Genomic DNA, 27,105 nt, shown 5'->3' on the forward strand with positions numbered 1-27,105 from the left:
AAAAAATCAAGCTTATATTTATTAACAGGAAGTTTAAAGAGACATCAGTCTCCCATTACCATGGACCAGTGAAGTGAATGATCCTCTGTCACATACCATCAAGGCTCATAGTGCTGTAAAAATTCCACCTATTTCCTTGACAGTCTCAATTACATTGGAGCCATAACCACTCCTTTTCATTAGATTCAAAAGGCAATCTCAGAAATATTAAGATATTAGAGTGACAGACTAAAATAGACAGGTAAATAGTACCTTTGAATTAACAGCCTGCTGAGAGCGATACAAGACATTTTAAAATTCTTTCATGTCTGTGACAGGCAGAATGTGTAACCAATGTAATTTCTCATCTTGTTGATAATTCTATGAGAGATCGTTTGACTTACTACTCAAATGACTGAAATACTGTAAAATTTGAAAAATCTAAATTTTCAGGTAAAAGCAAGTCCCTGTCTATATAATTTTTTTTAAGCACCTCCTGGTATTGAGCATTTGGCAGTCAGTATTGTTCTTGTCAAAGTTCAAGTCCTTTAACCCTAACCTTCTACCTTTGTAACACTTCCCAAGACTTAACATTACCCCCTTTCCAACTGTCATAAAGTATATGACCATCACTCAAACAAATAATTAGGTTTTTTTGCAAGACAGGACAGCATCACTATGCCAGTATTATATCTAATGCTTATCTGAAGCAAAGCATACCTTTTCACATGATTTGTTAAAGCCAGTGAACGAACGTCTAGCTTCAGAACTGAGAAATTTTTCCACTGCAAGTCTATCTGAATGTTTAATAATTGCATATTAATACAGGAACAAAATAAATGATGAATGTAAAAACAGTGATACCGATTTTTGCTGGTCTCTATTGCTGACTTTATTTTTGTTTCCTTTTCCAGGATAATATTTTCAGATTGAAGTAGAACTGAGTAATAAATTCATTATAATGATCAATAACTGAAACATTAATCAGTGATATCATCAACCATACCAAACCCTCAGAGATTAAAATATAAATGTACTTCACGTATAAAATGAAAGATATGTTACTGTGGCTCTGTTGGCTGATGTGCAGTGTATTTTCTATTGCTAAACAGAACATCTCACGTATTTCTTTTACTGGCATTCACAAATAAAGGAGAGATCACTCAGAATGGTCTTGCTCCTTTAATCTCATCCTTCCATAATACTTATTGCATTAGCTTTATGTCTTCATTTAATACCTTTGATCAGGTCCTGAAGGTGTGATATGCTTACTGGCCAGCAATCAAAGCACTGGCTTGTTACAAAAGGTGTCATAAGACAGAGTAGCAAAGTTCAAAGGTTTATTGAAAGGCCTTGTCCCCTGTTCCTCTCCAAGTGCTGATGCTGGCAGGATGGTACCCCTACACACTCTTGAAAAGTTTTGGGTTTTTATATTAGTCAATGTCTACAAGACTTGTCAGCAGAACAAAAAAACCAACCAGCCCTGTTCATCTCATGGTGCCAGTGCCCAAGTAAACAGGTACAAGAAGCAGGCGCTGGAGGAGACCGCACACTCAAGAAGGCAGCACAGTTTCAGTGATACTTGGCCTTTTTCCCCCCTTTTAAAACCTACCCACAATACGTAGTCTTAGACAACTGTTCAAAATATTACAGGATCTTCAAGGAAAGTGTGCTTCCTTCCCCCCCTGCAAAAAAACAACCTGAATTGCTATAAACCAAACTAATTTACATCCTACACAGCAGCTGTTTTGGTTTCACAACTTCATCCAAAGTCAAACCTGCAGGGCTCTTGTCTAACCTATTACTTTCAAAGCTATGTTTAGTTTTAAATTATCTCAAACTGACCCAAAAATCCTAATACATGTTTCTCTATTCTGAGTCAGTCAAAAACCTTGTGATAACATAAATCACTATCATGGGTGTAATTCCAGTCTTGGGACATTCTGAAGTAAAATACAACTCCTGGAAGAAAACGCAGAATTTCAAAGGGGAATGAAATTAATGGCTCTAAAACACTTGAAACCCAAAGTTTAAACAATAGTTCAGTATGAAATAAAAATGATTACAGAAGGATCCCCTTTACTGGGTCACATGACAGGTGGCAAAGTCTTCTTGGGAACAACTGTGGGAGTGATGATATATACATTTAATATTCAAATTACCAAACACCTGTCAGTTCTAATGTTTTAGATGAGGCTTTAGATGAGTAAACACTAGCATAAAAATGATAAGGTAACATGCCCAAGACAGACATAAGAGAAAAAGCCACAAGTAGGTCAAGGCTGGTCCCGATTCTGTCAACATTCACCTACTTTTCTTCAACTGCTTCAGAAAACAATAAACAATCCAAACCTAAAGAACATAAATGCTTTTCTCTTCAGCAGGGGCAAAAGGAAAGCTGCAATTCAGATTATGGGCTTGGGTAAGTGTGTCAATGCCCTGCTGTCAAAAGCACAGTGGAAGACCTTAATCCTGACTTTTCAGATACAATCGATGAGCAAATATGCTCAGAAAAGCAGTTTGATATCTTGAGCTATCTATCATTACTCAAAACATAAATAAAAGGTACTTTTCACTTCATAATTAAAAACTGCTTTTAGTTAAGCTGTTAGGTAGAACTCTTATTCACTTGGATTAAATCAGGTGACCTATGGTAAAATAGATTTAAAAAAAAAAATTTTTTGCCTATCAGTATTGCTTTATGATATTCTCTATTAGAATACTTATGCATAAAGACTGACAGCATGCAGGATCTGTGCTAGTTGTTCCTTAGCCATTGACACAGAGGTATTCCACAGAACGTGCACAGAGACTCTCCCTGTCAAGAAGCAGTCTGGATCTATATAGAGAAGATAAATGTCTTGCTCTGCCAGATCATAAATGGCAACTTTTAACGGGTTTAAGATTTAAACCTGAAAAGAGTTCTAGCAGGTCTTAATTTCATATTCTTTTGTTCCAGTTCATCTTCTGAATATTCACTTGTGAAGCAGTACTCAACAGAAGACTAACAATTCAGGACACTGTCACATGAATGCTAGTTCAGGCACAGCGGATGGGCTGCCACGAACATGGCTGTGAAACTGCATCCTTAACCAAATGCAGCTCCTAAATTAAAGCTGAGTCTTTCAAATCAGATATTTACTATAATTGTCAGCAAGGATGAGGCATACAAAAAAATCTGAAAACATCATGGACAGTAACAGTGAATTCATTCAGTCAATTCAAAACAGTGAAAGGAATAAGGGATGAGGAAAAGCAGAGTTTTCCCTATTTAAATTAGCAGCAATTATTATGTGGGAGCTTCTCTCCCCAATAATTTGAATTTAGACATAAAAATAAGGTAGATGCTAGTTATTACTCATTGTGTTTATTTCACTTTAAGAGCTGGGTGTTTTTCTTGATACAACCCTTGATTGTTTTTGTGTTTGCTTTTTTTTTCCCCGTTTACATATGCTGAACTACAAGAAAACATAAACCATTAAACTCCATTGTCCTTTAACTGTACCTCATGTTAACAAGATTAGTTTCTAGAACGTTGACTTCGAGGACATGTGCCCTTAACAAAACTATTGGCAGACCTTCATTTTCCAAGACGTCACATTCAGCCTGTGTCTATTCTTGTTTGTTCTGGATACGTCCTTGCAATTGAAATAGGAATCATGACTTAAAAATCCTAATTGAATGGAATACTCCTCACTTTTGTTTAAAAACCCAAAAAACCAGCATCTCAATTTTCTTGTATTGTTTTGACTATTATTATTTTTTATACGTCCACAAAGAGTTAAAAGCTACTTTGCAGATGCACCTTTCTAAACTGTTAGCCACCGCTCAAGCCAGATGCAATAACTTTGAAGTTAAGGCATACTTGGACGCTAAGTACTCTCTACAGTCTACATTTGTAACCTTGTGCAGTATTACATTATGCATATTAATTTTATGAATATCATGTCTTTCCATGACCTATTTAATACATGTCCCTTCAGTCAATCAGAACAATAACAACAAGAATAATTTTGCTTCATCAACATACCCACAAGCTACAAATCAACATCAAGGAGGTCTGGTCTACAGGATTTCAAAAGCACTTGGGGAGAAGACAGGAGAGTCAGAAAGCACTAAGAGATTCAGAAAATTCTCTTCTTCGTTTTACCTAGGAATTGATAAAATTAAGGAAGATGGATTGCAAGCAATCTGGGAATAACCAATATATTCTCTTCCTTCTTCCTTAAAGCTTACCTGCAAGATATTCTGCCTCCAAATAAGAGAGCTGAAGTAAATGAGCCAACAAGAATTTACAGAAACCTCCAAAGAAAAGTTACATTGCTCTACAAGAACAGCCTTTTTAGCCATGCTTTTGTTCTGCTTACTATGTAATCTCTGGGGGGAAAAAAGCTCTTATTTAGGGCTTTCAAATAGTTTCATGTCGGTTGTCAAGAGCCTTTAAAAATGAAGGCAGCAGGAAGCCAAAAAGGTACTCTGTTAAAAGACAGAAAGTCATACACTTCTATTCAGAAATCAGTGCACTGTGAGCTTCCACTCCAGACAGAAATGCCATACATAAATGAAAAGGGTTCAAGATGGACTGTGATATAACTTTTCCTGTATTTCCTGTAATAAATCATAACCTATTAATTAGGAACCAAAACAGTTAAAAGAAAGATAAAATGGTTTTCAGTGAAACAAAGTCCACTGACCCAGACCACATGCTAGACTTTCTCCTTCCTAATCTACAACTAGCTTGGCTTTCAAGTCTCATGTGCAGAGCCCAACAAGTGCTACCGCAGATCTCAGCAATTACTTCACATGAAGAAGATTGCTCACTTCTGAAAATTGCTACTACCTTTATGGAACAAATTTTGCTATTCATAGACAAACATTCTTCAATAGTTACAAGAATTTATATTAAATAAAATAATAAAATGCATTATCTGAAATTAAAAACCCTATGCACACTTTCAAGAGAGAAGGGAAAGTCATAGCTTTTCAGAAAAAAACTAATAATGTAGATCAAAGCCAGAATAACTACTTGACCATCAATTCAGTATCATCCTCAGCTTTATTGCTCCCATTAAGCAAAGGCTCTATTCTGACACTACATTTAGCTTACAAAATGAAGAAAACTATAAGAGCACCGCCTGGTGGTGCCAGAATAATGAAGAAAAACATTGCCATGAAACCAGGAATAGATTTAGGATTAAAATTTGGAAAAGCACCATTCCAAAATGACAAGGAAACTAAAATACCAGTTTCTCTGGTGAGCAATTTTTTTGCACCTATTAAAATTCATTTGCATATGAAAGAGAACGGGGGAAAGAAAATCCTTCTCTAGAGTCCAAGGATTCCTACATTTCCCAGTATATTTTACTTTTCCACAAAGTTTCCTGCAAGAGTTCTTGAACAGAAAGCTCTGAATTTATTTTTTTCAAATTACATATGAATACCATCATACCATGTTCTCAGAAAATTAAAGAAATAACAGAAGATAATTTATCAAAGTACATATTCTACAAAACAATTCTGCTGTAACCATTCTGGTGTTACATCCAACATCATAAACAGCATAAAAATTCCACTCACACACATATGCTTCCAAGCCTTTATAGAAAAATACCACATCAGGAAATTAAAGAACGATACTACTAGGACACACTGATTCTGCTACAGTCCTCATGATTAAAGCTCAAATTCTTACTAAGCACTTTCAAACACTGTACATGGCCACGTTCCAAAGTCAGCCAGAGCCACGGAAGTTATTTAATATCATGGCTGATATAAGTCTACCTTCATTTATCCATCACTCTCACATAACAAAAGAAGATACAGCTTTAAGTATGAAAATGAAGTCCAGACTGTTCTGGTGTTTGGTGTATTGAATAGCAAAGCATTTTGGTAAAAGGCTGTATTCACCTAATGCAGTTTGTCTGGTTTCTTGTTCCCTCTTCCACGAGGTTGTATGCACTTGTGTCCTCCAATGTTGCACTTATACGATGTTGTATGCACTCACACATTACACACCTGAGTTCAGCTGAACACACCTGTCATTTTTTCCATGATTACTGAAACTCCCAGTATGCAATCTGTAGCAAAATTACGGAACTCTGAAACCTAGAAAAATGCGCTGAGAATTTCATTGATCAAGGCTCTCAGTGTACTCTACAATATATAACCAAATATTAAAAGCATCAGTACCTTAATAATTTTAATATATTACACTTTGGCCAAGTTAGGGTGTATCTGACCACAGGCGAGTTGGGGATTTACCTAAAAGATACTCAGTTCTGTGATCTACTTGCTTGAATCACAGGTATTTGCACACATTTTACATCCACAGGCCAGTCTGTACCCCATTCATATGGCATATATGACATACTAAGGAATGCCAAATGTTTCCATAGAGCAGATGACTTTGCTCTTTTCCAGGTTACTCCTAAGATGCACTATGGATGGAGCTCTCGTAATTTCCACAGAGAAGCAGTATTTATTTTCTACAATTTAGCCCTCCTATCTAAGCACTATTGTCTTCATTTAAACATGCTGTTGATAAGCTACACTTCATACAAAGTACCACAGACAATACTGGAAAATAAGAAAAAGGGGTGGAAGTGATGAAAAGGACAGTCAGAACACAGTGGGGGAAAAAAAAATCAAGAAAATATGTTACCTATGTTGTTTTTTTTAAAAGCATGGCTTACTGCTACAACAACAACATTAATTTTCATAACCTCTCTGTATTTAGATAGCAGATAATTACTATGGTTTGTACCATCTTTAGCTACCACCCCACTCACTACCCATCCCATCCACTACCACTCGCATTCACTTTTTCCTTGTTGCTGCTTGTTATGGTCAAACACTACTATCAATAAATAAACGCATTAACCACATAAGACTCTATCCTTTACATACATATTTGTACTGCCTGTCATAAGCCCCTTTCATTTAAGCATCTACTACCTCACTGAGGGGTCTACTTTTAGAAAATTGGATGTAATAGTTAGTTCGATTCACAGTAAAGCAAAACTTACAGAATCTACTACGTGATGTATTTTCAAATTGTAACACTGGGGCTCTGTCCGTTCCGACTGCACTTAACTGTCTGTAGAACAGCTGAACCCATCCACATCAGACAACTTCGAGAGCTATAAAACTTCTTCCTGTGTCTGAAAACCAATCTGTACTATTTCAACCCAGACAAGGTAACTGTCATCTTTGAGAAATGTCATCAGTGCAGGTGCAAGACACAGTCCTGGCCCCGGCCAATGGGATATTTCACACGCAGCAGGGATTCTCCCATGTCCTCAGTCCTGCCTTTCCAGTTAACCCACCCCCATCCCAAGTCTCTCCTCCTAGAAGCTCCCACTCTTCTGCTCCACAGGCTTCTGCTCCCATCCATCTCCAGCACACACATCACCATATACGGTTATTTCCATAACTGGTAACATGGGAGATCTATTCAACTCCAAACTCAACAGTTTGCACCAGTGCTAATGAGTCTGTTGACTAGTGTAATCAACACTAAAGCTGCATTACCCAAAACCATTATTTATTACTTCAAGAATTTCCCAACTTTACAGGTAATTTAGGACAGACTCAAACTGGCATAAATCCAAGCTACAGCTTAGAAACTGAGACTATATTTTCTTTACAGAAAGCGATTATATCATTGTACATACCTACTGTACTAAGCAGTAGAGAACATAGTCATTGATCGCAGCCATTAAATAATCTATTACAGAAATTCAAAATGAACATCAGCTATTAAGTAAGTACCAGGCATATTACATACTTGAATTTCAGACACAAAATCCAAACATTTTCAGATAGGTTACTCTCATAATAATATTTATAACTTAATCTTTAATCAAGTGCTTACTCTTAGATTCTAAAGGTTACAGAGGAAATTGCAGTAACTGAGCCAAGCTTCTTTTTATTGAATTCTTTTGACTAGAAATAAATGGGTTTTCAGTAAACCCTAGGAGCTGTTCCGAGTACAGATCCTAGTTTTTACATTACTTCTCATATTCCAGAAGGATTTTAAAATCTAAATTGCCCCCGTATCATCTTATTCTCTGTTCCAAGGACTTTCATTTTTCAATGAATTCAACAAAGTAGCCAGTTCTATTCTCAGGAAATCTCCAGAGTTAGGAAATAAGCACAGAAATCAGACTAACAGAAATCTAAACACAGCAAAGGTATAACCAACAAAAGTAGAAAAAAATTAATTTATTCTTTGTCTCAGTTGAAATTCTATTTGGACCAGTCAGAACAGTCCTATAACATAATCTTGCTACTAGCAAGTAATTAACATTGCTTCAGCATACCTTATACCAAGTACTGTATGAGAATACAAGTGTTACCACGCAATTCGGAACACCGGAATGGTTGTAGGGGTGGCCACCACATAGTCAGCATGGAGAACCCTTGCTAGACCAAGCAGAATACAGATGTAAACGGATTAAATGTTGCAACCCAGCTGCACGGTCCACCCAACTAAATTATCCTGGGATCATGCAAGAAGATTGCAGCATTCCCTATGTGCCATTTCAATCTTTCAAAAATAGAGAGGGGGGAAAATTTTTCACATTCTGTGTAAAAAGGAGACTCGACTGCTCCACTGCAACTTTTCTTATTAAGAAACCAAAGGCATGCTGTGCTCAAGTAACCAAAACTTCCATGTAAAAAAATCTGGGAGCTAGATCTCATTGGTATACAAAATCTAATAGCAAAGCTACTGTTCAGTATTTGCTTACAAACAACTCAGACAAACAGGACTTCAAAAGCTAACCCTCAAATACAGAACAGATGGGTCTACTTACATACAGGAGCCTATAGAAATACAGTATTATTCCCCCAAACATCTCCCTCCATCATAAAACTCATTCATCTATGCTCAGTTTTGCAGACTGTCAGCTTCTCAATTCTCTTATTTTCTAACACTGAAATTACAGTTCTTTGTGGATTTTTTTAATATGCCATTTTAAAAATTATATTACCAATTATATTAACAAATTATTGTTCATTTTAATAAACACAAATTCAGTTTAAGTAAGCTCTATACAACTTTGAGCTAGCTTTTCTCCTATGAAAAGCTGAATGTTACGTATTCCAGACTAGAAGGCAGAACTTTCCAGAGGATTAAAGATACATGAGACCCAGATACAACCATTACAAGTCATCAAAAAGCACTTCAAACATATCCCAAAGGCTTCCTTCTACTTTACCTGCCCAAAGCTATTTTCACTCTCAATCCCATGGTTCCCCCAAGAAATCAAGCAGCCTAGTGACATCAAGCAGCCTCATACAACACACACACTTGTTACTTGCCTTTATTTACTACTCTATTTGATCATATACAGTTGGTATGAATGCTTACACCTTCACCCATTTATAAACACTAAAGGCATTTGTGATTTTGGATTAGTGAAATCAATAATTTAAACATTACCTTAAAAAAAGGTGAAAAGAGTTTTTTGGGGGGAGAAGGGAAAAGAACATTTGAAATATGTCTTCTGAAAAATCAATATTAGATTGTAGATCCAGTCACAAGCTGCTCCACCGTAACTTTTGCAGAATTCAGAGGAAAGAGAAAATACTGAATGCTACCATGATCTAACTGTATTATCAGCATACAGTTGTATGTGGATATAAACAACATCAAGATTTGCAGGTGCTGCAAACAACATGCATTTCAAGCGACCTGTGAAATGCTGACCTTGGCATAATTTACAGTGAACTAATTTATCCGAAATGGTCCTTGCCCAACTTTGGGAAAAAAAAATGTTATCCACATTCCTTCCTTCTTGCATCATCTTACAAGACAATAATGAACAATCTAATATATTACTTAGATAGAATTTCACCTAATTCCCAACATCTAATTTAAATGCAAGGAGTTATTATATCAATTTCATTTAATTCAGCACATTTGGGGAATAGTCATTTAAATGTTAACAGAATTTTTCTCTTAATGAAATTTGAAAAAAAAAAACCAAACCCACAAACCAAAAAACCCAACTTAAACATATAAGCTTTGCAAAATTTCCCATATAAAAAAAACTGAATAAGGTCATTGTTCTACTATATTTCTTCACAAATAGAGTCAGAATCCAATTTAGATAAAGCAATCCTTTAAAAAATACTGACATAGCGATTAAAGATAATCACCTGCAGATCCTTAAATTATGATGGTAAGTGTGAAATGCAATACACACTCTGCTCTGTAATGTGCCCATTGCCAGTATTGCCTCTTTTGCCTCAGGCATCCTCATGGTTTCCTCCAAGAAATAACTGGATAAAAACGACTTAGTCTCTTTCTTAGGACAACAGAAAAACTCACTGAAGTGTAACACAAAAAGTGGATAACCAAAAAAGCCAGTATTCAGTACAGTGCTCCTACCTGGAATGGTTCTGTCCGGTACCCACTAGCAGCAAAGAGACTCTACCCAGTCCAAACAATGAAAGGCGACATTATTTTAAAAATGTCATCCACAAGAAGTCAGGCAATTATAATGACATTTGTATCACAGCTTCTAATGGAAAGTGTTTGCATGGAACTAGAAAGAACTAAACAGTAGTAATCTTTTCTAACTGGAAACTTCTGTTCACATTTTTCTGTGAGTCTATGCAGACAAAGCAGATGCATCATTTGAATGGAAAAGCTTCATATTTACCTAGATGGGCGAAGATCAGCAGCAATGCTAAACACAACAGACAACCAAGTCCTCCAAATATCTTGGAAGGATTTTTTTAAAACTATTTCTGACCATTTTATTTATTAATTTTAAACAATTTTGTTGCCCATTCTAAAAGCAAATTTCACTACACCAAAAATCAACATATCACATTGTAGATGTTTTCCACTTCTAAGAAAAACCCTGAGTTATATTCTTGATTAGGACTGTTGTTGCATCTTAGCCAGCTGTAATATCAGTACTTTAAAAGGCTCTTTGGATTTGTCTTGGATTTGCTTAGTTTGAATGTTTTGTATGGATCTTCTCTCCAGATGACATTATTGGTGTGGATTACTCCTTCCAGAGCCTCTTTATCCAATTCTGGTGAATATTCTGTTCCACCTACTGGAGGTATCACCTCCTGCTTACAGTTCCCCATTTATGCTCAGCCTCATTCACAATGAGAGCTCCAGGTTAAACTTTAGAGTCCTTTTGTATTTTTTTGATCAATAACAAAAAAGTCATTTTAGATTAATACAAAATGTCAGATGAAATAGTTTAAAGCAAAGCAAACAATCTAAATGCTAATTAACATGGGACATTTTCCTAATGTTCAAGTACTGTCTTCCACTAACAGGTGAGTTTTGAGGGATTGGAAAAAGATCATGATACAAACAGCTTTAGCTTAGAAAAAAGTTCTCACACCAAAAGTCTTAAAGGGTCTCATAAAACAAATTTTCATAATTCAGCTTTTACTAAACTTTTAATGCTTACCAGACTGGACTTTTGCATTATTATCTGCATTAACTATGCAAAACATCATCGTGATTCGCAGCAATATCAGACATCAGAAGGGCAACTTATCCTGCCATTAATCGTACTTTTTTGAAGTAACATCTTTTTTTTTTCTAATATACATTCTAGCAATTTTGTCCAAAACAATTATCTATATTGCATACTTGCTCAGCGTGACACGTTCCTTTAAAGTAACATTTAGGAGATTATCGGTTTATCCTGGAAACATCTTTCCTACTGCTGTGCTTAGTATCAGTATAGTGATAAAACCCTCTTAAAATAGTTCTAGGGTCCAGGCAACAATCAAGTGTATGCAATATTCTTTCGATTTTTATTTAGTAACGACTTTAGTGAGTTCAGACCTTTGAAGGCCAGGAATGAACAGTAGATTTAGGCTAAATTATTTCTGCCTTTAAAAGTTATGGCAGCCTGTACATAATGTCCTACCTCAACATCAACAGCCAAACTATTTGGAACATTATACTGCTGCTTGACTTTCTGAATAAAAGGTATTAGAAGTGAATACATTAAAAACCACACTGCAATTTAAAATTGTCTAAATCGGGACTTTAAAAAAAAAAAAAGAATTCATATACTTTTTTCTATTATCATTTGTAACAGTTTTCCCACAGAGACGCCTTTTAACATAGTTTTGATAATAATAAAACAGATTGCTTGATGTCACAATCTTTGATGAATGACAGTAACTTTTCAAAATTAGACACACATATAAGACAAATACAATCCCCACACACCTTAAAGAGTCATAGTTTCTTATCCCTCAGGAGTGGATATATCCCAACCAACACGACATTTTCATAAAATTTCAGTGGGAGTATTAACATCTTGAACCAGCAACAAAAGTAATTATTCCCTGTCTACCTCCACAGAAGTTGCAGTTCCTCTTCACTGGTCTAGGAATCCTGCATGAAAACAGCACGAGTGCCTCTTGCAGAGGTATAAAGGCTTTACCCCTCACTCCAAAACCTACCCGCCTTGGCAGGTTCAACTGATATTTTATTATTATCTTTATTATTTTATTAAGAATCCCACCAGATGGCAGTAGCATGTCTCCCCAGCAAAACAGGGAGCACTTCTGCGAAGGACAGCTCCTTATTCTTAAAATATACACAAGACTTCCAAAAATCAGATAGACAATTTGAAACATGGGGCACAAACAGAGCTTGTTACTGAAACTAAAATCAGGATTTTTTTCAACACTTTAAGAATGTGTTAACAGTGAAGACGTAAAGAGCAAATTGCTCTGTTTTCAGCAAATTAGGTACGCAACTTGGTTCGTGGCAATTTGCCAAACTAGAGCACAGTTAAGCAAATCTGCAGAACCTGGGGGAAGGTACCTACACATCTTTTCCTGCTACAGCAACTTCCCCCCCCGCTTTTGTCACAGTTCAGAAACACCAAGCTTTGGTATTGCATTAATATGCACATCTTTACTCTATGTTAAAGCACAATGAAAACAGATAAATATAGCAATTTAATGCCAGTTGTTCAAGAGATTCTTTTCTACTTTGCCAGCTTGGGTTAAGTTCACTTTAAAATCTACATGTAGTCAAAGGAGATGACGTGCCAAGGATAGTTGATTTAAAACGTAATGGTGATTAGATGAGCAAGGATACAGTTTGTGTATACAAATACTAGCCGCAGCAATACAAGCACGCATGAGTTAATAATGAAAATGCTGAAGCACAATGCTTTGGCTCTTCATGAGTGAAAAACTCCAGCAGCACATTATCTACCCCAAAACATCATAAAGTACCAGACAAATGAACTAATGACAAATGCTAATTCAACTGCCAAGTCAAAATCTCTCTCAGTAAGCTAATGGGAAACTCAATACCACACACTACTGATTACTTATTTGACGAGCTAAACTTAACTGTAGGATAAGTTGTATCTTTCTAGACAATGCAATGACACATCTGAGTAGCAAGATGAAAGACTGCTTCTTCAAATACTCAAACTGTCTGTAGAATAACATCCATTTCCCTCAGAAGTACAGATACGAACTTTTCAGTTATCTGTTAATGCCAATACATGCTCAGAAAGAGATACAGATAAGCAACAGAATCCTTATTCAAAATTAGCTTAGGCCTTATGTTACTGAAAATTCTGTGTTACGCTTGTACCAAAGTATACATTTTTCATGTCTAAGTCAACTTAAACTACAAATACCCAAATCAATGTTTATGTTCAGTTGCATTATCTCACGTGGCTAAAATTAAATTACACAGGCATTCTTTCACATTTCGAATGAAATCTAAAATTCAGTTTAATTATTGCTTACAGACTCTTAAATTCAGTCTGCATTCACTTGCAGAAGTTAACACGAAATGCCAAGAGCCTAACAGTGACGACTGAATTCAAATATATGTGAGCAAAGAGGAACTGAACTTCAGCCAATTACATTCTCAGTCTGCGTAGCCTTACAGCTTTACCAAAGGAAATCTGACCTCCAAGCTTCTGCTTTTATTTTATTCAACAACCTCCCTCTTTTTTTTTTTTTTTAAAGCTGTTGTTACCTTGAAGTAAAAGCTGTAGTTACAACTTTGCAAGCACAGTCCCACTAGTGGCAATTCCTGCTTGTCTGGAGGCAGTTGCACGGTCAGGGGTCTCGGGATGGGTGGACACTTTGGGCACCGTTCTACCTGATGTCAGTCAAGAGCAGACCCTCCTTCTTTCTACACTGCTTTTTTTCCCTCAGCATTCTTATTGATGTTATATTTAAATATGCAAGCTTGACCTTTTATTCTACTGAATATTGTGAAAGCAGATCTCTCTCTGCACCTTATTTTTTGGCAAATAAAACTGAGAAAATAAAGACCTGGGAAACATATACAGGTAAACAAAATGCTTGTAGAAATGATAACAAGGTCTGATCTTACATAACAATCTAAATTTAAGCAAGCCAGTAACAATTAAGTTAAAAAAACTCCACACTTGATCAAAAAATATAGGAACAGATGGAAATAATCTTTGGATAATTTTTTACAGCAGATTTCTTGTCAGTTTTCATTCTTTGATATCGACTTTTTTATACTGTACCATAGCAAGATCACAGCAGTGCTAACTGTACAACAGCACCCCTCTGACTTTGAAAACTTCAGCATTTAAATTAATTCCCTAGGCCTTCTGAATTAAGGGACGCAAGATCAACTGTAACATTAACCTACGCCTAGTTTGTGCAGCTTGTTCAGCCTTCTTAGAAAACATGATTTTATTACAAACACTGGTCTGGTTATGAGTGACCAACGTTAAGGGCTGGGACGAAGGAATCGCGTGTCTTGCTCTTCTGAGGCCTGTCCTGCAAAGCACTTCGCCACCATATGCTGGTACAGACTGCAACCCCAGTCACGTAATACTTCTATCTCAGTAAAATTGAAGTACAGACAGTATCTAAAGCAAAATTCCTTAAGCACCACAGAAAGCCTTGTCGACTGAATGTGGAAAGTTCTGTAGGGACACGACACAGTTGCACACTTCAAACTTTGTATTTGTGATACAGGAAGTGTGCTGCAACACGCTTGCTCTCAAAAACACCACCAAGGCATCTTTCATGTTTCTAATGAACATTTCAGAATACGGTAAACTGACAACCGTTTATTTAAAAAAAAAAAAAAAGAAGAAATCACACCGGCTTTGCTTCAGTGATCTTGAAGGGCAACAATTACATACATGACGGTTGGACTCGATGATCTTAGAGGTCTTTTCCAACCTGTATGATTCTATGATTATATTAAGGTGGTCACAAAATATATTAGAAGAGATTACGTTCCACTGACAGAATCCTCTGAAACAGCGGCTGGGAGAATAAAAAGACTGTAGGCAGTACTACAGTATGACAGAAAGCCCCATTTACATTTATGAGAGGAGAGCAAAGTTCAGATATTCCGTTTCAGGTAGCATATAGCATACTACCGCAGGTCAAACAGTCTCCTAGACAAAGATCTTGACAGGTGACTGAAGAAGGAAGACATTTTCATACGCTCTTAATTTCTAACTCTCAAGTCAGGTCAAAACATATATTCTAATGCTCATTTGTTAACCTGAAACTTTAGGAAGCACAGCTTAGCTACACAACATACATATTCTAATAAAATGCGTAGAAGGAATATAAACATGTTGCATTTGTCTCAAAAGAGACTGATGGCGCGGCCTGTTAGTCAGAGGTTGCTCCTCACCCCTCTCAACCTCGTTCTGCCAACGAAAACAAGCGAAGCCAACTTTCTAAGAACAGAGAAGAACCAGTAAAAAAATTTGTAGTAAGCAGCTTTCTTGTATTCTGATTCAAATGACAAAAACAAGAATGAATTATGATCTGGTAAAAAATGAAAAGGAAAAATCGGTTCAGTTTTTTTCTCTACTCACCAGACAACACCAAAGGCTCCATATCCAATAGGTCTGTCCGGCTCAATATCCAGTTGCTGTTGTGGATGTTGTGAGTGCTGATGATGGTGCGCTTTAACTGCAGCAGCTGCTGCAGCTTGTACCTGAGCTGGGGCTGCTGCAGCTGGTCCAGGGGCCTGACCCGGTGCCGGTGATGGGAAATATGGCTGCTGCTGCCCTGGGTTTAACATTGCCGCGGCCGCGGCCGCAGCTGCTGCGGCCGCAGCTGCCGAAGAGGCATGCTGCTGTACGGGATGTACCGCAGCTGCAGAGCCTGGATGCAAGTGATGTTGAGGGTGGTGGTGGTGATGGAGGTGAGGAGGAGGGAGGTGAGGAAGGTGGTGGTGATGGTGGTGGTGGTGACCTGCTGCTGCTGCAGACGTACCGCCATTGTAAGCCGCCATCATTTTTGCGTTGGCTGTTGTGCCACAAAGAGACATTCAAAAAAATGCCCTTTGGTTGGATAACAACTGGGTCAAGCTGTCATTTGGCCATAAAAATGAAATCTGCTACACTTTAAAAGAAGTTGGGTTTCATCATACACGGCCCACCTTTAAAAACATTGAGCTCAACTGGCCTTATCTCTTCATGAAGCCAAACAATTTGGAGAACCTCTTCATGTGTGCGTGAGCCAGAGTGCACGAACCCTCTTCCCCCAAGAGTCCAGCTGTGGTTGGCTACTGAAACTCCATCCTTGGGCAACTGGGTTGGGTTTTGTTTGGTTTTTTCCTTCACTTTTTTTTTTTTTTAATAAAAAAAGAGATACAGTGATCAATCCCCCTTCCCTCCAGAAGGAGGATCTAGAGTCTCTCCCCTGGGACACCCTGAGAGGACTGACAGGTCTACCCCTTCCATTCCCACATCCTCTCCATTTATCTCCTCGAAACTTCCCTGAGCGCCCAGGCACCTCCTACATAGCTCCCTCCTTTCAGACACCTGCTCCCTCAAATACAGCAAAAAAACCTTGGGAGTTTGCAACTTTTCCGTGAAGGCCTGAAACACACACGAGCACCCAGAAAAAGTGAAGAGGGACGGAAGGAGCGAGGAGAGGAGGGCGAGGATAAGGAGGGGGAGGGCAAGAGGGGATGAAAAGAAGATAAAAATAGATGGAGGAAGAGAAAGGGACGGGGCAGAAAAGGAAACGGCGGAGGAACGAGAGGGAGACGGGGCGAGAAAAAAAAATGGGAGCGGGGAAAGTGACAAATGAATGACAGGGAAGAGCGCGGGGCCGGGGATAAAGGGGCGAGGGGGAGGATGCGATGGGGGCGGCGAGGGACGGCGGCGGCGCCCTGACAGCCTGACCCAGCGCCGGCGGCGGGCAGCGCCTCAGCGGGGGGCGCCGGCGGCTGCAGCCCCCCCTCCGGCGGGGCGGGGAAGGGCCGGGGCCGGGTGGGGGGAGGGGGTCTCCGCTGCGTGCGTGCGGCAGGCAGAGGTGGGGGGCGGCGGGCTCTCAGGCCCCCGCCGCGCTGCACCGCTCCGCCCCCCGGCCGCCGCCGCCGCCTCGGCCGCCCGACCCGCCGCCGCCGCCGCCACTCACCTCCTCACGGAGCCCCAGCGCGGAGCGCACAGCGGGCACGCGCACCCGGCCTGCCCTCCCCCCGCCGGCCCCCTCCGCCCCCATGCGGGGCGCGCGCCCGACACCCGCCCGCAGCCAATCGGACCCGGCCCACCAGGCTCCGCGAGAGCCGCCCCCACCCAATCACCGAGCGGGACCCAGCTCGGCCGGCCCATAGGGCTCGGCCGCTGCAGAGACTCCCTGACTCAGTCCCGCCCCCTTGACCCCCGCCGCCCAATCACCGCGCGCCTCCGCGCCCAGAGCTGGCGAGACCCCGCGAGATTCCCTCACCTCACACAACCCTCACCTCGGGTGGCCCCGCCTTCTTCACCTTTCCTGCCAATCACATGGTGCCGCTCCGGCCTACTGGCCAATTGACTCTCTCCCTCAGCCGAGTCCCGCCCCCAAGACCTGCTTTTTGCCCAATCGCGGCCCCCTATCCGATCCAATTAGCCAATGACGAGAAACGAAAGCCCGAAAAGGGGTTACTGGGCCAATAGTACTTGGAGGCGAGGCGGCGGCTTGATTGACAGCCCTCCTCACGAGTGATTAGCGGCGATGGGCGTTAAAGGCGCCGCTGTTCTTCAAATCGCAGCGCCAGGCGGCGGGTGACGGACAAGGAAGTCGCTGGTGCTCCTGTCTGCAGGTGGGCAGCTGGCCAATGGGAGGCGGGGAGCCGGCTGATGAGCGGCGGGAGGGGCCAATGGCGCTCCCGGGGCGGGGTGAGATAAGGACGCGGCGGGGCGCGGAGGTCACTGTGGGCGCTGAGGGGTGGCGGCGGGAGCAGGGGTGAGGGCTGGGCTGGGCCGGGCCGGGCCGGGGGGAGCGGGGCGCGGCCGGGGCGGGAGCGCCGCTGCGGTCGGGGGAGGCCTGTGCCCGCTGTCGTGGCTCTGCCGGGGCCCTCTGACCAGCTGCCCCTGGGGCGGTGGGGGGGCCCTCAGGGCTGTGCTGGCTCTGGGTCAGCCGGCTCTCCTCCCGCCCAGAGCCGAGCAAGGGAAGAGGAGCTCGGTTTCCTGAGGTAAATGTTTTTGCCTCAGTCCCGCTCTGCAGAGGAAGGTGATTACTAAAGCTGTCTTTCGCAAAAGAAGCTTGCCTAACTGGGCTAACGGAAAGGCGAATGTGCTTTAAAGACGGGGGCTGGCCTCGAAATGCGTGGGGGGCTTTTTGGGGACTGGGTGGGGTGTTTTGGCGTTTTTTGGTGTTTTTTTTTTCCTTCGATTTCAAGACCAGAAGGTAAAGCTTGAAGGCCTTTTACCTTAAAGGCTTGAAGCAAGTGAGATTGGGGAGAGTGCAGAGTGCTGGCCCTGAGCCTTGACTGTAGGCTCCAGGAGCAGGTGGGAAGCAGTGTCACACTACAGGATGAGCTTTCCTCTTCCCTTAGATCAGGAGGAAAAAAAAAATTAGGTTTTACATCTTTTCAGCAGATAGCTGGTAGCAGATACTATAACCAACTCTTCTTTAAGTCTGGTTTTCTGAGGCTTGCTGCAGCATGCTCATTAACACGCTCAGAAGTTAGGTTTCAAATGTGAAGTTAACCTAGGACAAAAATATTTTTTGTGGTTTGTTGTTTTAGTTAACTTATGCCATCAATCTGCATGATTGGAGAATGCAGTGTGGTTCCCTACAACATAGAGTTTAATAAAAATTTGATGGTTTTAACACTTTCTACTTTCTTGTGTGAATATTAATCATATCTGATTAATAGTTTTACTTCAGAAAAACTCCTAGTTATCAAAGCCTTACCCGTGATGGTAGTGGAGTTGAATTAACTGTGATAGTGATAAAGAGGTTCCTTCATATGATTAAATTGGGTGAGCAGTTCCAAAAGAAGTAAATGACTGATGGTGAAGTTGTTCGTGCCCCTGTTATGGGTGAGCTGACAGCCTTTCCTTCTGCATCTGGTTCCTGTCTGAACAGAGGAAGAATGACTAGCAGAACTCTATTAGTACAACTGCATTGCTGAAGTTGTTACCAACAAATCCCTGATGGTACAGTATCAAGTACTGTGATCTCTCTTTTCTATATGTCTCTCTAAAAACTGAACAACATCATTGGACTTCTATACAGAATGGGGGAAAGAGACTATTAATGTGAAAGCCTGTTGCAATTCCTGAAACTTGAGTGTAAAATCTTTTTAAGAATGAGTTTGGGATGCTTTTTGTCTGCTCTTTGAGAATGTAAACAAGAAAAGTCTTGCAGGAATTAAGACAAGTTTCTTTGTTAAAACTGTTTCTGTTGCATTTTGAAATGTTGTTAGCTAATATTCCGGTTTGGAATTATAGTAGAGTTTTGCTATCATGTTACAGTTTTTAAAACAGAGATATAACTTTTTAAAAAAAAGAAAGTAAGCAAGAGTAGATTTGGTTTACAGCCATTTTATAGTATTACACATTGGAAGAAGAGACAGACTGCTTATTTAGAACTTGTATTTCTAGCTGTTTGTTTGACGTTTTTATTGAAGTTGATAAACTGCTAATGTGAATATGAATATGGCATGCACCAAGGATTCTTTTGGTCTCTGCTTCCCCTCAGGCTCTGGAGAGGTATGGTGTTGGTGCGTGGGACAATGGAAGGAAGCGGATACAAAGTAGTCTGGGTGGGCCTGGGCATAGGGAAGTGCTGTGAGGACTGGAAGGCTTTTAAAGCTCTCCCACACATTTTCATTATGGACTTTTTCTTTCTCGGTTACTGCAAAATCTTTCTGAGAATTGCATAATAATCCTATGGAAACTTGGGTTCTAAATGTATTTGCACATTAATGTCTCAGCGGCATTATTCAAGTCCAAATATAAAGTGTCATCTTAATTTTTTTTTTTCTGTTAGGTACATTACTGAGTTAATTGGATCGCATGTCTTTAAACAATTGATTTTCGGTAGAGTTTAATTTTTACTGGTGTATTTGCTGAAAATCAGTCATCTTCAACTGCATGTTGGGAAGAAAAGGGAGGGAAGAAATCACTTACTTTGTTCTTGCCACTGGACTATAGTTGAATTTATGGTCATGAACAAAGTGTTCAGTGATATGGAAAAAGTCAACATTTTTCTAGCATAAACTGAAAGTTTTGTAATGACTGCTTATTGAGAAGTTCATAGACATGTGCAGTTTTGGTGGCTAATTTAGGAGCCTAATCTCTGTAGGCTCCTTATTGTTAAAGTGTAAAGAGGTATACTGCATTCCTGCCTGGAGGAGTCTAATTTAGGTGTGCCTGGACATCACCTTCACATTTCTTTCCCCATTGACTGTATGGAGCCTTTAGAGAGAAGCTTCTGAACAGCAATATTTAATATTAAGCAGGGTGTTTTTACCTACTCATTTTTGCAGTGGTTAGGGAATAATTCAGGCCTAGATCTCTGGTAGCATATTTTAAAGCTTTGTAGCCATCTCCCCTGGAGCAGCTTGTGACCCTGAGAACCTGTTCTTTCAAGTATTGTGCTCCTGAAAAGATGGGAATTAGATCCACTTCTCATTAGTGTTTAAAGCATCTGTTTACACTTCCTCATGAGCAGACCAGTTGCCAGTTAACCTGAGGGAAGTACCAGCTGAAGCTCTTGCTGTTTCTTTATCCTTATTACTTTAAGGAAGGATCAACACAATGGGGATTGTACTTGGCATCTTTGCCATAGTTGAGGATGTTACATATGTGCAGCTTTCCATTGCAAGTATCACATGATGCATTACAATATCATGAATGTTGCCTGTATTTTTATGAAAAACAGACTTCTTTAAAAAATAATACCACAGCTAAACTGTTGAAAAAGTTTTGTATTGTTTATTGATGCCCCCTTTCTTTATGGTTATCATCAAACACCAGCCATGTCTAGTTTTTGGATAGAGGTTGTCTTTAGTAAATCTCAAAGAAAAAAGTAACCAGTTCCATCAGCTCAGATAGCCTTCAGTCTGACTGCTTACTTATGTATTGCCAAGTGATCTGGGGCAACACCTAGGTCCGCTGTTTGGTGAGTAGGGTTAATTGCCTGAACCAGAACACTATGTTCAGCATAAAGAGTTTCGCCCCACACACGTTTATCTAAACTTACCGACTTCCTATTGATTTGTCATACAACCTCTTTCTATTAGCTTTAGTGAATCAAATCCATGGTGACTTCATTTTTGGCTGTACGTGAGTAAATAAGTGTCTTGTCTTAAAAATACTCTACAAGTGGTGTTAGACACTGTCATGTAGATTAATTTTCAGCAGTGAGAGCTGCTGAAGTGAATTGAGTTGCAGTCCTGGCATTGTCACCAGTTTTCGTGACAGCTTCTGACTGGACTACTACAAACCATGCTTTCCAATTTTCATGTCTGTAAAGTGTAAGTAAAACCTGGGAGTCACTTTATTTTTTAATTTATTTTAGTTTAACTAAATGCTACAACCATGTTATCCATCTTTTATTTGCCCTTTGAAGTTGAACCAGCTCTTTTCAATGAGGTAAGAGACTGGTGAGATGGCAGCTGAAGGGACACACTTATCTTACGTGTCCATATGGAGTTATGTCAGATGCCAGTGTTGAATGACCCACCCTAACAAGTATATCTTCCTTCCACACTGGGCTTCTAAACACTTTTAATTGGTGTCCCTGGCCTCTGTCATGCTGTGAAGCTTAAGACTGTCAGTTAACTGCTTTTTAAGCACTTCATGCTATGAAAGCTAAGGGGGGACAAGATCCAGTTGATTCATACGGAGGTATGTTTAAGGAAAAAACCTTTTAAAAAAATATTAAGGAAACATGAAACTTGCAGACAAAGTGCTCAACTTCTAATAGACCCTTTGTTTCCTCAGTACAGGTCTGTTACTTGAAAGCGTTACCCATTAGTTACATGAATCACTCCTGCTCAGAACAGGGCTGCAGAGCGAATTCATCATGTCCTATTGTAAGTCAGTGCTTCCTTGTTATTTAATGCCTCTGTATAAGAAGCATAAGTCTGCTGAGGGGGAGCTCATTACAGACCTGGCTCATATAATTTTGAGCAAGAGTGTTTTATGAGTAGTTCAATGAGCTTGAGCTGCTTGATGAGTGAGTTGGCAAAATCTAACCATAGTAATTTGAACTGGGCAGGTAGAGACATTGCTCTAGATCTTGCCAAAGCCCAGTTTGTTTGCAACTAATTTGTTATCCCCAGTGATGCATGGAGATATGTGATTGGTGACTACTGCTGATGAAACATGACAGATCAATTCTAATCTTTTACTAGTGAAGACAGTTATTCATGGGGACATGCATCTGTCTCTTACTATTTTATTCACAGTAAGAGTGCTGTAAAGCAGTAGCAAGTCTGCTGTTTGAGTATCAAACACTGAATGCTAGTATATCTAGATTTGTCAGGTGCTCTTTGCTAAACTCATTTAAAAACTACATATAAAAGTAAATACTGTGCATTAGAAACACAGGGCACAGACTTGTCCCTTTTTGAAAATCTACTGTATTAAGTTTAGTCTTTTCTGACTCTTGAGAGATTTATTTTCCCCTTGGATTTGCCACTTGCTTTGCAGGGGTATAATCTTTTTGACAGCACTCTGCATAAGGGCAAGGGATGGAAGACAATTTGTAATCAGCCAGTTCTGTTTCTTTGCTCTTCAGCAGTGTTTTAACCTTAAAATTCTCCGCAAAAGATTGTGTCATATTGCACAGTATAAAATGTTATGGTCCAGTTCCAGACATAGGCTTTGTGGGTTTTTTCTTGTACCACAAGAACTACCTGTGAAAACAGGGCTCTGAATATTAGGATAAGTCTTTTAATTTCATGGCTGAGTATTGTATATGAATGTCCTTCAGCACTTATTCATGTAGGGTTTTTTGTGATCCTTTAATGCAGAAAAAGTAACATTAGGTGGAACAAAGAATAATAAAATGCTTGCACAGATTTGTCTCTCATTCACAAAAGGGGTACTCTGAGCTGCACTATTGATAATTTATCATGTGGGTGTTTGACAAGCCCACACATACCTTGATATACAACTCTGCAGCTGCAGTCCTCAGTATTCTGTAGCACCCTGGTAATATTTTATTCATAAATCCTAATGCTGAAGCCCTTAAGGTGTCATAAACATGGTGCTAATGCCTGTGAATTTGAGGGGGTTTGGTTAGTCAGATAAATATCATGCTCTAAATAAACTGTGGTCCTAACAGAATAAGCATTAATATACACAAAATATCATAGGATTAAAATTCCTTTTGATGTGTATTAGTCCTTTTCTTTGCAAAGAATAATTTTCCAGAGTTTTCATCTTTAAAACCTTTTCTCTGCAGAACTAGAAAAGAATAAATTAATCTATTAATAAAATGCAGCGAGGAGCAGAGGAAAAGAATATTTTGTTTTAACTTTGATTATGTATAAAGGTTTGTGTCTTAAAGTTTGCAAGGATGGCAGTATGCCTTCATCTAAGAGGAGGGCAGGGTTCTGCTCATCTTGCTGAATGAGGCACAAATCCCTGTCCTGCTCTGGGCGATGTATTAATAAGAAGGTGGTGGGGGGGGAAAAATCAAGTAGTCAAACCAAGTGGATGACATAGCGTATGCTTGTTAGTCTATCAAAAAGGCATGTTGGCCAAGATGAGCCTCATCTTTATCTTTAAAGCAGCAATGTGGGAACTTGGCTTCTTCTTTGAAAAGCAATGAAAATGAAGGAATGGTACTTACTTCAGTAGAGCTGCATAGATATGACTAAGATATGGGGTAGGGGACAATGGGTATAAATGATAGCTGGTGTCATCTAAGATACTGCATATTGCTGATGTTGGAGATCACACTCTACAGGCACTTATTTTGCTTCATTGATATGTCAGCCCTGTTTGTGGCTCTTGCAGCGTGGTTTTTGTGGTGGTCATGTTGCAGTTGACAGCTTTGTCCCAAGTTTGTTTGGTGTACTGTATATACAAATATGAAGATTGTGATTAGCACCAGGGCTTGAATTCATCCCAAAGAATGTCACCTCCAAAACACTGAGCTCCATACCCTGTAGTGCTTTCTAGCCAAAAGTGTTTTCTTTTGAATTTTTTGAAGGAGTTACTGAATTCTTTGCTCACAGCAGAGCTTAAGCATGAGCTTGGCTTTAACTGGGAGTGCTCAGGTGCCTAAAGTTGGTTTATAATAATTTGCCATTTAAAGACTTCAGCCTGATTGTTTAGTTCTTTCTGTCTCATTTTCCTTCTTGCTGCTAAACGCCAGTTGCAGGAGGTAGAGGGGAGGTCTTTATCCCCTGTGGCTTTTTGGAGAAAGTGACAGTTCTGCAGTTCCCTCTGTTCTACATTTCTTTGCACCAGAAATGACCCTGCTGCTCTTTGTCACCAGTGTTTCCTTTTATCCCTTTCCTGGCAGCTGCTCTTGCTCCATTTTGATGTTGGAACAGCAAATGAACTCCCTCTGAAGCAAATGTCATGCCAGTAAAGATGTTGAAGCAGCAAGAAAATCATCTCTGTCTCTGAAGACTGAATTGGAGACCTTTGTGAATGAGATGTTCTTAAAATAGCTCCACAGCATGTTATCTTCCCTAAAAGGTGGAGAATTGAAAACACCATTACAAGCGACTTGTTTTTGTGTGAGCAGGATCCCTAAATAATGTTTTTTGGAGTGGGGAGAGAAGCAGGTTGTTTACTTTTCCTCCAAATTAAAGTAGGTACAATAATATATAAGCACTTTGTTTCTGCCATATCATTTATTCAGTGATGGGGGAGGGAGGAAGGAGGCTAAGATACCAGTACTTGCGATATGTTGAATTTTCTGGGTTGTAGATTTAATCAGAATAAAAAATACTGTTGCTGTGGTGGTATTTTTGGAAACACCATCTTTCAGAGACCTGACTTCCTGCTCTGGTTGTCCTGCAGTTAGCTTTTTGTTCTGTCATTGATGCCAGTGACAACAAATTGAACAAAACAATTGAGTTGATCTGAATTGATTGTATGCTTCTCTGATTGTGTGCCTCTTGCTAAGAGTTTTGTTCCCAACATCATGGCTAATGGTCATGATTATTTCTTGTCCTGCATTCAATTACACTGAAACAAAATGCTTGCAACAACTTGCTATGTCAGATTAGCTGTGTTTTGACCCAATGTTCTGTACATATGATTCAGTGAAGTCCTGGGTAGGAGATTAAACCTTTAGGTTGTTAAGTTCTTGCAGGTGATGGTGTATCTGTAAATACCAGTTAGTTTTTTTTGCTCTAGCTTTATAATGATAGCACAAAGTCCAACCTGATTCTGATTCCTCTTCCTCCTCCCCTTCCACGCCGCCTTATTTCCAGTTTGGAGAGCTTCTTAGTGCTTTTTTATGTAATGACTGATTTTGTCTAGCATAATAGCTCATAAATCCTTCACCATGTCAGAGTTCCTTGAGTCTTGTAATAGACCATATGCATTCAGTATCAAAAAAAGAACAATGCATTATGGAAGCACTTAAACAAATAGTAATTTTTAAATTGAGGTCTTTGCAGCAGCACACCTATGCATTACAGCAGGGCAATTTTGAGAATGCAACTTAAACAGTATTTCTGTGAGGTACAGGGTAGTGATTATTCTCTGTGGTCTTGCCAATATTACTATATTTCTTTGTCGTACACAAATAGTCAAGAATATATACAAGACCAAGACCTCTGGAAACTAATAGGAAACAACAAACTTGCAGCCTGGTTCATGACAACATTTCATTCAATTATTGTCTTCAGAGTGTGATCCCAGTAAACTGGGATAATGTAATGCTAATTAAACGTAAGTTTACATAGAAGATTTGTTAGAATTAGTGCAACTTGAAGCCTGTGCTTTATTAGGTCATCACAGATGCGAAAAACAAATTATATCCGTATATTTGATAAGACTTTGGTAGTATTTATTTGAAATGGAATGCGAAGCCAAATCCTCACTTAGTTCATGTAAGTTGGCATGGCTTCTTTCAAACTGACCTCCATGCTGTTTTTTGGTTTGGATCTTTTTAGAAGCAAGGTTCTTTAACTCTGTTATGATGGAAATAGTTTAAAGATCAGCTTTTTGTGCAGTGTGGTGTATGGAGCCATTCAATGCTCTGTTTTCCATGTGCTTTATTTAACTTCTGTCAGGTTGTTCAATGGGTGTTTTGTACTAATGCTACCTGTCTGAGCCTGTTGCGTTTGTGTTGGAGCTGGTGAACCACCTGCCCAAGTTATTGACTTACATTGGTTATTTTTTACCATAGGTTTACATACCTTTTGATGCTTTGGTCTCATATCTGTTGCAGGAAAGTATTTCATATGTAGAGATATTAAGTTACATTAAGTATTGTGGTGTTATTAAAGGATCTGTTCAGTGGAATTTCAAATAACTAATCTCAGGTAATCAACAATAAATGTAGAGCAAAAAACTTTTTACCTTTACTGTTTTTTTTCCACAGTATTGTTAATGAAATAACAGAAACCAGTTTCTCCAGGCAAAAACCACTGCGTGATTTTAATCTGTGTGTGACAGTACATGTATATATTTTCCAAGAGTTGCATCACCATTTGCTGCTTGTTTAAACATGTCACATGTTTAGTGACCTTGTTCTTCTATGTCATCCACTGTTTCTGGAATAAAAACTAGCTAAAAATAATACCAAGCCAGAAGTGGAGTAGAGTTGCTCTAAATTACCCTAGCTGAGGATCTGGGCAACGATAGCCTCTATGGATAGCAGAGATTCTCAGCTAGTGTAATGTAAAATACTTTGTATAGGCAAAACCCTCAAGGAAAATGATTTATG

At 39.5% G+C, this 27,105-nt stretch overlaps 2 protein-coding genes across 48 annotated transcripts in view; one reads left to right on the forward strand and one right to left on the reverse strand.

Annotated features, from left to right (window-relative positions):
* The window catches only part of NLK (nemo like kinase), a 65,375-nt gene extending 47,936 nt beyond the window's left edge, over positions 1-17,439 (reverse strand). Inside the window, exons 1-2 of one of the 4 annotated variants that reach the window (XM_075168226.1) lie at positions 17,386-17,439; positions 15,831-16,582 (exon numbers count right to left, since the gene is read on the reverse strand). In XM_075168226.1, coding sequence (XP_075024327.1) covers positions 15,831-16,288 — 458 coding nt within the window. In that variant the 5' untranslated portion in view covers positions 16,289-16,582; positions 17,386-17,439. Of the gene's footprint in view, positions 1-15,830; positions 17,234-17,385 lie in introns of those variants that run through there. The other 3 variants (XM_075168228.1, XM_075168227.1, XM_075168229.1) reach the window with 3 other exon arrangements.
* A 442-nt stretch (positions 17,440-17,881) lies between these two features.
* Positions 17,882-27,105, forward strand: part of LYRM9 (LYR motif containing 9) — a 42,559-nt gene continuing 33,335 nt past the window's right edge. For 4 of the 44 annotated variants that reach the window (XM_075168259.1, XM_075168240.1, XM_075168264.1 and 1 more), the window contains exons 1-3: positions 21,790-22,088; positions 22,168-22,276; positions 24,721-25,014. The gene's annotated coding sequence lies outside the window, so the exon portion shown is untranslated. Of the gene's footprint in view, positions 18,193-18,235; positions 18,460-19,129; positions 19,392-21,780; positions 22,089-22,167; positions 22,277-24,720; positions 25,015-27,105 lie in introns of those variants that run through there. The other 40 variants (XM_075168246.1, XM_075168267.1, XM_075168252.1 and 37 more) reach the window with 34 other exon arrangements.

Source organism: Calonectris borealis, chromosome 19 (assembly GCF_964195595.1).
Source record: "Calonectris borealis chromosome 19, bCalBor7.hap1.2, whole genome shotgun sequence".
NCBI lineage: Eukaryota > Metazoa > Chordata > Aves > Procellariiformes > Procellariidae > Calonectris > Calonectris borealis.